Source organism: Dermatophagoides pteronyssinus, unplaced genomic scaffold (assembly GCF_027571235.1).
Source record: "Dermatophagoides pteronyssinus isolate colony J.1.1.1.1 unplaced genomic scaffold, Derpt_VIB-CSIC_2022.12 sq0010, whole genome shotgun sequence".
Lineage (NCBI taxonomy): Eukaryota > Metazoa > Arthropoda > Arachnida > Sarcoptiformes > Pyroglyphidae > Dermatophagoides > Dermatophagoides pteronyssinus.
The window spans coordinates 1192308-1202987 of NW_027461534.1; the positions used below are offsets into that span (position 1 = coordinate 1192308).

The window sequence follows — 10680 nt, forward strand, 5'->3', positions numbered from 1 at the left end:
TCGAAACGTCATTCAAATTTCCAATCTTATCGTAAACAAAATGAAAAATCCGACAACGACGACAAAAATCATCTTGATCCTGCAACAACACTTGTGTCAGCAATATCATTAATAGCATCGAATAGCAACAACAACAAATCACCAAAATTTTTGGCCGACAGTGCTGCTAGTTTCCATATCGTCAATGACGTGAATTTATTATCAAATCAACGGCACACTGATCGTACCATCACTAGCCTTAAACAAAGTACCAAAGTACAGATTATTGGTGATCTTCATTGTGAATTTTTCAATGGTACAAAATGGACACCCGGCAAAATTTCTGACGTATCATATGTGCCAAATCAACCATTCAATTTGATTTCAACAGGCCAACTTTGTAGAAAAGGTGCCAAAGTCAACACCAACGAATATGGTATGATCGTATATCGAATGGGTAAACCTATTATTGTTGCTGATTGGTCAAAAGATTATGAAAATTTATTCGACATGAAAATTCGAGTAAAACAAAATATTGTAGCATCAGCAGCTTCATCCATAAATTCAATGGCAATATGGCATGAACGTTGCGCGCATTTTTCAACCGCAACAATTTCAAAAATGATTAATCAACATTTGGTAGATGGCGTACCAAACAAAATTGATGATGATATGTCGTTCTGTGTCTCCTGCAAAGCTGGTAAGATGACCGCGACCAACCACCGGAAAAATCAAAATTATCAATATTTGAAACCAGGAGTGAAACTTCACCTGGATATTGGCGGCTACACATCACGATCAATTCATGGCAACAAGTATTATTTAGTCGCTGTTGATGAAATTTCTGGTTTTATTAAAATTGCTTTTATGAAAAATCGACAAGAAACATTAGAAAAGTTTCGAAAAATCGTCACCGAAGTGAAGCTTGATACTGGAAATGATGTTCTTTGTATCCGAACAGATCATGGAACTGAATTTCTTAGCAATGATTTTAAATCTTTTATCAACAATCGTGGCATCATCCATGAATTGGCTACTGTCAAAACACCTCAACAAAATGGGCGAGTAGAAAGAGCCATTCGTAATATTGTCGATCATTCAATTTCAATGCTCTCATCATCAAATTTGCCATTATCATTATGGGATGAATCAACAAACAGTAGTGTGTACATCATCAATCGCATGCTAAATTCAAATAACATCATTCCATTCGAAAAATATTTTGGTCGACGAGTAAATTTATCAAATCTTCGAATCTTTGGTTGTACCGGATATGCCTTAATCAAAAATGATCGTCATAAATATTCATCCAAAACCAAAAAGGTCTTCATGGTTGGATATCATTCTAGCAATACCTATCGTGTTTATTGTCCACAAAATCGTCGTGTAGAATTTGCATGTGATGTTAAGTTTAATGAACAGGCTAAGTGCCATGCATCTCCATCCAAAACAAATGTTAATGAATCAATTATTATCGATAATAACGACAACAACAAAAATGCATCATTAACATCCATCGAATCATTTAATTCTTACAAATTTGATGCAAACATCACAAATTCTGATTCAACTATCGATAACGTCAACGGGGGAAGTGATGTCGACTACAATACAAATACCCAAACCAGGGGAAGCGACGTAAACCTTAACGATATCGATATTGACGAAAACATTGTTAACGACGAAAACTTTGTAATCAACGAAAATATTGCAATCAACGAAACAGTGAACCAACGACCCAATATTGGACGTCCTCTTGGTTCCACTAATCGACAATATGAATTAAATATTGACAAAATCAAATCATTACGACCAAGAGATGTTGATGGTAAAGCAATTATTGCTGTTGCTGGAAGTGAACCAATTACGTTCAGGGAAGCGATCAATAGTTCTGATTCTTTCAAATGGAAGCAGGCAATGCAACATGAATTTGATCAATTACTGAAAAATCAAACCTGGAAATTGGTAGATCCACCATCAAATTCACGAATCATCTCGGTAAAATGGGTCTACACCATAAAAGAAGATGGTCGATATCGAGCACGCCTAGTGGCAAGAGGCTTTGAACAAGATGATAAATCATCATACGATTGCTATGCTCCAGTTGTTTGTATGGAAAGCATTAGATTGTTCTTCTCGATTATCGCTTCCTTCAATATGTCATTAATCCAATTCGATGTATCCTGTGCATTTTTAAATGGCCACATCACGGGTAATGTATACATCCGCCAGCCACCTGGATATGAAGATGATTCAGGACGTGTTTGTAAACTGGCTCGTGGTCTATATGGATTACGTGAAAGTCCAAAATCTTGGAATTCTATGTTCGATCAAACCGTACGTAGCTTTGGTTTTAAACCTACTAATTTAGATCCTTGTTTTTATTTTATACGAGAAAATAACGTTTTTACAATCATGATCATTTACGTTGATGATGGAATTATTGCATCCACCGATAAAAACAAACCAAACGAGATCTATAATAAATTATCAAACAAATTTGAAATCCGTAAAGTAAATTCATCTCGTTTCCTTGGCATTGAATATGAACGTAATTATCGAAATCGTACCATCATTTTGAAACAACAACAGTATCTTATTGACAAATTAAAAACGTTCAACATGGACGAAACAAGAAAATCTGATTCACCATTTGCCTGTGGTCTCAATCCATACGATACTGAATCACCACCTAATGAAAATTATCCATATCGGCAAGCCATTGGCGCATTATTATATCTTTCGTGCAAAACACGACCCGATATCGCTTATTCAGTATCCTTATTGGCCCGTTTCACCAATGATCCTCGTGAAATTCATGTGAGAGCTGTAAAACGCCTCTTCAGGTATCTTAACGGAACCAGATCGAATGGCATCATTGTTGGCGGAAACAGTCAAAAACATATTATTGGTTATTCCGATGCCGATCTTGCAGGTGATAAAATAAATGGTCGAACTACTACCGGACATTTCGTATATTATGGTGGTCCAATATTATGGAAAACACATCTTCAACGATGCACCATTGATAATACATGTGAAGCTGAATATATCGCTGCATCATTATGTTCAAAGGATATCAAATACATACGGAATCTACTAATTGAATTAGGTATTGAAACCGAAATACCCGTATTGAACTGTGACAACCGTTCCACCGTTTATCAACTTTATCACGAATCAATTTCTCCAAAACTACGTCACATATCAATCAAGTATCATTCAATTAGAAATGATATTAATGACAAGAATATTATCATCAAATGGATCTCAACCGAAAATCAGATCGCCGATATTCTAACTAAAAACTTACCGCCAGGTCGGTTCAACAGTCTATTTATACTGATGAACCGAGGGGAAGTATTAAACATTGACACTTAGTCGTACAGATCAAGGGTCAAAGGTCAGCTGCTCTGACATGTATAAAAGCAGAGCACTGACATATATTAAATTAATCTCTCATTTGCTTTTCTGTATTTTGCTATTATTATTATTGTTTACTATCAATAAACTTCATCACATTATGTTTGTTTATTATGTTCCTTGAATTTATTTCAAATAATTAGCAATTTATTAATGAGTGAGCGTATTTTGTTTGTAACAGGAAATATTGTTTACAACTTTTTTTTTGTTTCGAAAAAAAATCATGAAACAGAAAGGACATTGGAATTTTGTTTTTGTTTTTGTTGTTGTTTTTTTTCTTGGATCGTAATGATTCATTCAATCAATACAAACAATTTCAACGGTTGATATTAATGATCAATCAGTTTTATATGTAGGATTTGTTTGTGGATTTCATTGACATCGCCATCATCATCATCATCATCATCTTTATTATCACAAATTAAACTTGTGTGCGTGTGTGTGTCGTTTGTGAAAATAAAAGGGACTAGGCATTAATGGCCTTTCTTAATTTTAGTTTTTCATTTTTCCTTCGCAAGTAAAAAAAACGAAACAAAAATCTATTTTCAGATATTATTCAAAATAATAATAACTTTGATACTAACTTTGTTTCAATTCTTTTTCTCTCTTTTTTTCCCACTATCATTTTGGCTTTGTTTCATTCATTCATTCTCTTTGCTGGGAAAAAAATCTCTTTGGAACATTAGATTTGTTGTTTTTTTCCTTTTTAAAATATTAAATCTGATTTCATCTTGTTGTTGTCATGGATCGATTCATTTATTTGTTTGTGTTTGATTCGAAAACATCTTATCATCTTAAATGTAAACAATTGATAATAATGATGTTGATCAAACTGACAAACAAGCAAAACATCGGACATAAATTGTTTGACGTAAATCGGATAATCATGTTTGTTAATTGAAAATTTTTGTTATTGTTATTGTTTTTTTGTTTGTTTGTTTGTGTCAATATTTTTGTTTTCGTAATAAAGCCTCTATCATCATTATCGCTTTTATGCATAAGCAAAAGTTTATCAATATTCTGGTCAAATCAATAAAAATAAAATATCAAACTGATGATGGCAAAACGAAAATTGGCTGGAATTTCCACCATTCATTCATAAACAACAATCATTTTTCTATGAAAGATTAATTTAATGACAAATCTACCTGCCTATGAAATTACATGATTCGATCATTTTTTTTAAATTAATAATAATATATTACATAACCGATCACTATAATCATTTAATTTGTTTTTTTTCAAAATTGAAATTCAAATGCAATCAAATTGAAAATGAAATTTAATAAAACCAGAATTGATTATCAACATTCAACAAGTTTTTTTTTGATCGTTAAAATGTGACCGGTTCTTCAACATGTGGATAAAGAACTGGTAGTTTATCTTCTTCTTTTTTTCTTAAGAAAAACCAATAAATACAATGACTAAAAAAATACATTTGCATCTTATAAATTCCTAAATGAATGATTGCTATATGATTTGCGATCGATACTTGATCGTACCTAAAGTGAAATAAAACTTTTACTTAGATGTTATCATTGTTTGTGGAATAAAATTATCAAAAAACTTATCTCAATATTTCAGCGAAAAACATAACAATTTTATATAATTCGTTTGCTACGTGACTAACAAAACAGATTTTATTTTTGCCTTAAAAAATTTAAATTTTTTCAAGAAAAAAAATATTTATCTAGCTGTGAATAACGAACGGCTAAGATTAAGAAAAAAATGCGGAAATTAACCGTATCAATTGATCAAACAAATCTATCATCAAATGATGACCATAATTTGACCAAATTATCACCATCAATTATTCATCATCATCAAGACATTAATTCAACGACATTAATAATGGCATGCTCATCATATCAACAACAAAAGCCAGGAACAATATCTAAAACATTATATCAAGTAAATCCATTGTCATATAATGATAATAGTCAAATCGATTATTATCAATATTATGATCATAATCATCGATACCACAATTCAAAACGATCATCATTATTATTATCATCATTGTCAAAATTAAACAATAAATTTCATAAATATCATTCAAATACATTAAATATTCATAAATATATGCCAATGTTGATGATTAAATTGATGATTATTATATTGTTTTTATCATTGAAAATTCATTGCATCAATATTGATGGCGATGAACAACAAATGTCAACAGCGACTATAACGACAATAATTAAACAATCCTCATCGATGATTGTTGATAAAAAAAAACCATTCAATGATAATGATGATGGTGATGAAGATGAAGATTTAGATGAATCAATGGCTCATAGTAAGTGATAATTAATTCTATTTTTGTTTGTTTTTTTAGAATTTCACATATTTCTCATTAATTCATGTACATTGGACCTTTAGATTATTCATCATCACAAAGATCAACAATGGAATCATCAATGATGACAAGGTCATCATCATCAACAAAAGGATCAACCGTTTTAAATTTGCCAAAAATAACATCAACAAAAACTGAAAAACAATTTATGAAAACAGAAACAATAATCGATGAAAACGATGATGATGATGATGAAAAGAAGAGTGCAAATGAAGAAAATGATGATGAGGAGGAGGATGAGGATTCTGGTCAAGATCAAGATGCTAATGCATCGATCGTAATTGTTCCGTTAAAATCGGATGTCAAATTAACAACAACAACCACTACAACAACCGAAATACCAATGACAACGACAAGATCGATTGATACGATGTCGACAACAAAAACTTTAAATAAAAAGAAAAAGAAATTAAACACTAACAGTGTCAACAACAGGAATAATTCAAGAACAAATTCAAGTCATCAACATCGAAAGAAATCTAAAAGTAGAACAAGAACTACAACAACAACAACGATGAAACCATCATTGGAAATAATGGAAATGAACAGCAGCAATGATGATTTGATTTCAAATCGAACCTGTCTTATTGGTGATGTTTGTGGCCAAAAACAAATGGGTTATTGTTATCGGCCACATGAACCAAAATATTTTGATCTAAGCGATATTGACACGGAAAATTTCTACGATCTATTATTGACTAGTTGTCCACATTTTTTCGATGAAGAAGGTATGCAAATCATTAATATATTACGCGTATACACGAAAAATACTTGTGAGGATAAAAAAAAATTCAGAGATCAGATGATGATTATTAGTAATAAATCAAGGACAAATCTGCTAACAAGTTGACAACAATGAAAACAAAATTTTTGATTTGATTGTCACAATAAGATTATCATTATTATTGTTATTCAAATACAGGTCAAAATGATCGATTTCATTCGTTAACTTTTTTTTCAACATAGATAGACAATCGTATCAATATTAACGACAATAACAATAAAAATATTATTCAATGTCAATTAGTCCGTAATCATTTATCATTGATTTATTTGGATGATTGGTCAACGTTGACCCATAGCTTGATTATAATGTTAGAACTTTAACTTTTTTTTATAGAAAAACAATTTAATTAAGAGTTTGTTTTCAAATTGATATTTAATTTTTGTTTATATGTTTGATGAAAATCTATACTTTTTTATTTTATTTTTTTTTGTTCAAATAGAAAATCTACGACATCCATTATGTTGTACAGTAGAAATGGAAGATACAATGGCCAAATTGATTATGAGTGTTGATCTCATTCAACGTTCATGTCCATCATGTTTGACGAATGTAAAGAAATTATTCTGTAATCTTTTCTGTGCACCAAATCAACGAGATTTTGTTAAAGTTAATCATTTAAAAGGTGAAATGGTATTAGAGGTATCTTATGTATTATCGGAATTGTTTGCTGAAAAATTTTATCAATCATGTCATGATGTACAAGTATTTGGCGCCTATCTAATGGATTTTGATTCAGCATGTGGAAATTTGACACGTAAACGTTGTACAGCTAAAGATTTTCTTGAACATTTAGGTTCATTACAAGAGATTCCGTTTCGATTCCGTCCGATTATTATTTCGGATAATGATCCAAATTCAAGTTTGATGGCAACAAAAAAAGGACCAGAAGATTGGCCACGATATATAATGAATGAAACAGCATATGCATGTGATGAGGCACCACCTGGTCTATCCACTTGTCGTTGTGATCATTGTGCCAATATGTGCCTTTATGGCCAATATAATCCACATTCAAAGAATAAACAACAATCATCAATGGATCTCGAACAAGATGATAATGTACAGCAGCCAAATCGTATCGGTAGACAAACAATGGATCGTTCCTCAAAATCTATGGCAATGGCCAACAGCAATAATCGTAATCGATATTCATCGATTGCCAATTCATCATTGATGATGCCAAAATGTCATTTATCATTATTACTTTTATTATATTTGGTATTTATTCTATTATAACTTTAATATATTAGATAAACACCTTGTTTTAAAATAAATTAATCATTCATTCATTACTTCATCGATAATAAAATGAAAACTTGACATTTAACAAAATTATCCGCTAAATCTAGTGAATCAATTTTTTGCATACATAATTAACATCCATTAATTCACTTTATCCTTTTATTTATTTAAAACATTCCAAGTTCAAGATTAACTATAGGATAATAGAGGTAGACAAATTGAATGAATTTTTCCTTTTATCAAATCGATTTCATTGAATTCAACATATGATGATTGTTGTTTTCCCGCCAATAATTTATGAATTTGGGATATACAAAATTATTTTCATCGACAGTGTTGCCATCTCATGATTGGATGTCACGTAAACCATTTCTGCTTTTATGTATGGAATTACTTAATGTATGTATTTGATCCATTGTGTTCCGGTATTGTTGACGATAAGTGTCTATGGATTGATTCATTTGAACAATCTTGGTTTGTAAATCATTTGTACGTACACGATAACGAAAATATTGATCCAAATTATCAGCATTTGCTGATAATTCTTGGTGATGTTTTTGATAATAATGTTTTAGTTTTTGTTTCAATGAGAAACAATCAATGATAAGTTGCCTACAAAACAAAAACAAAAATATTTATTGTTATTATGGAGAAACAATATGGAATATTTTGCAAATGTACTTACTGAAGACATTTTTCATTTAATTGACGATGTTTATGTTGTAATTTTGATTTCATTTTTAAATGTTCAATTGTTTCAACATATGGATCATTGATCATTTTTTCATTAAGATCGCCATCATCAATTAATGATTTATTCGAACGTAATGAACAATTTCGATAATTCTTATGATTAGTTTGCGAATTTCGATTACGAAATTTAAATAAATTCCTCAATACATTCAATGAATTGTTCGATTGGGTGATATTTCTGTTTGAAACATCATCATTATTATCACCATCATCATTATTTAAGATTGAATTTTGTTTCGATTTTTTATTGATTTTTTTGGCCACATTTTTCTTAAAATCTAAAGATGATTTGGATGACGAATTTCGTTTACTATTAGCAAGCATTTGAGTTTGTTGTTCAATTTCTAACATATTAACAATTATAAGCTGTGTCATATACAATTCGGATGAAATATCTGATATTTCCATTTCATATCGTTCAATTTTTTGTTGACATAATTCCAGATTGAATAGTAATTGAAAATATTCATCCAATACTGGAATTTTACTTATTTCTATTGATAAAGGGGGAAAAGAGGGAAATATTCAATGAAAAATGGATAATGTAATAAGTTCTTTTCAATTACCATTAATTTGATCAAATTCATTTTGAAGCTTTTCGATGAGCGAAGATTTTTTCTTAGAACATTCATTAACCATTGTACCATAATGATTAAGTTCATTAAGAAGATTATGTATAGTTTGAGTTGAAGACATATTTTCCACTAATGCCAAACGATCCAATTCATTTGCGGATGATTTGTTTACAACATTCATTGTTTTAAATTTTAATTTGGTCATTTTCAATTTAATTTGACTATAAAATGAACCCATTTTTTCATATGTAAATCAAAATTATCAATAGTATATTTTTTTCAATATACAACAAACTTACCATTAATTCGATGAAATTCGAATTTGAAAAATAAAAGTTTTCACAAATTAAAATTTCGATATTCGAATTTATTGTTGTCCGACCGATCAGTTGTGTGACAAAAAAAAACATTGGATTTATATAGTTAGTGGGAAAATGGTTAATTTTTTATATCAATCTTCAAGATTTATTTATTGAAAATGATGCTAATCGATTTTCATGGATGAATTTGTCACACAAACACAATTGGAATACAATACAAAACAATAACATTCAATAACGATTCGTTACTGATGTTGGTCACAGTAAATTTAGATTTGTAAATAAAAAAAAATTCGGTTAACTAATTAAATGATTGATTGTCGATTCTAATTCAATAACAAAACATAATTAATTGGTACTGACGTCATTAACTGGAACCAAAAAAATAATCAAATTTATTTTTGTTACGGGATTCATCATATTGATTGATGATGACGATGATTATTTACGTCAATTTTCGAATCTACGTCGTCCAGGTATTTTTGTTTTCGACCTATTGTTGTTGTTGATAAATTTTATTTAAACAAAAAGCTGTAGGATTTGTTCATAAACAAGCAGAAAAAAGTAAAATTTTTTTAATTAAAAGAAAAAAAAACGTTTTTATTTCCGGATGATAGTCTGATTGAAAATCGATAATAAAACAAAAAAGGGTCAAACAAACAAACAAATGAAACACAATAGAAAGCGGAATGCGGGCATTTAATTTTTGATTAAGGAATTTCTATTTTTAAATTTCTAAATATTTGGATTTTAAGAAGTAAAAAAATGTTCAAATGAAATGAAATTTGTTTGTTGCGGATGATAGAAGGCCAGTATAAAAATCAAACGATACTATCGATGTCCAATGAAAGAAAAAAACGTACGATATTTGAAAATATATTCGCAAATGAATTCAAAAAACGAGGGAAAAAATTGGATCACAATATTTATTATTATTATTGAATTTCATTTTCAATTTTAAATGATATGATTTTTGTTTATATTGTTTTTTGTTTTGTATATTTTACAAAGAATCAAATAATATTATATGGCATAGGATCATGAATGAAATTTTTGAATTAAAAATGTTTGTGTGGGTGTGTGTCTGCAGATATTTTTTCGATAAGAATACACAATAATTACGATAAGATAAATTCAATAATAATAATAATAATCAATATCAAATAATCAACGATTAATTACAAGTTTTTTTTTGTTTTATCAAAATAATTATATATTCACAATAAATAGATAGTATATTTA

The 10680-nt window shown here is 29.6% G+C and overlaps 2 protein-coding genes across 3 annotated transcripts; one reads left to right on the top strand and one right to left on the bottom strand.

Annotated features, from left to right (window-relative positions):
• Nucleotides 1–4594: 4594 nt before the first annotated feature.
• LOC113790547 (uncharacterized) lies at nt 4595–7883 on the top strand. Its single transcript, XM_027340228.2, has 3 exons — nt 4595–5701; nt 5785–6489; nt 6988–7883. Exons 1-3 carry the CDS (start codon nt 5131–5133, stop codon nt 7782–7784), a joined length of 2073 nt encoding a protein of 690 aa, XP_027196029.2. The 5' UTR covers nt 4595–5130; the 3' UTR covers nt 7785–7883.
• A 38-nt stretch (nt 7884–7921) lies between these two features.
• Nucleotides 7922–9999, bottom strand: LOC113790548 (uncharacterized). Of its 2 annotated transcripts, XM_027340229.2 has the most exons (4): nt 9418–9999; nt 9110–9339; nt 8476–9037; nt 7922–8402 (listed from the first exon to the last, which is right to left on the bottom strand). In XM_027340229.2, the coding sequence occupies exons 2-4, from the start codon at nt 9321–9323 to the stop codon at nt 8135–8137; spliced, it is 1044 nt and encodes a 347-aa protein (XP_027196030.2). In that variant the 5' UTR covers nt 9324–9339; nt 9418–9999; the 3' UTR covers nt 7922–8134. The 2 variants fall into 2 exon arrangements, with proteins under 2 accessions (XP_027196030.2, XP_027196031.2); XM_027340230.2 differs by lacking the exon at nt 9418–9999 and having other exon boundaries at nt 9110–9390.
• Between the last annotated feature and the right edge of the window lie 681 nt (nt 10000–10680).

Coding starts and splice junctions, on each gene's coding strand:
- LOC113790547 (XM_027340228.2), top strand. CDS start 5,131: ATGCGGAAATTAACCGTATCAATTGATCAAACAAATCTATCATCAAAT. Junction 5,702..5,784: donor AGATGAATCAATGGCTCATA/GTAAGTGATAAT, acceptor TTGGACCTTTAG/ATTATTCATCATCACAAAGA. Junction 6,490..6,987: donor ACATTTTTTCGATGAAGAAG/GTATGCAAATCA, acceptor TTGTTCAAATAG/AAAATCTACGACATCCATTA.
- LOC113790548 (XM_027340230.2), bottom strand. CDS start 9,356: ATGGGTTCATTTTATAGTCAAATTAAATTGAAAATGACCAAATTAAAA. Junction 9,038..9,109: donor TGAATTTGATCAAATTAATG/GTAATTGAAAAG, acceptor CTTTATCAATAG/AAATAAGTAAAATTCCAGTA. Junction 8,403..8,475: donor TTAAATGAAAAATGTCTTCA/GTAAGTACATTT, acceptor TTTGTTTTGTAG/GCAACTTATCATTGATTGTT.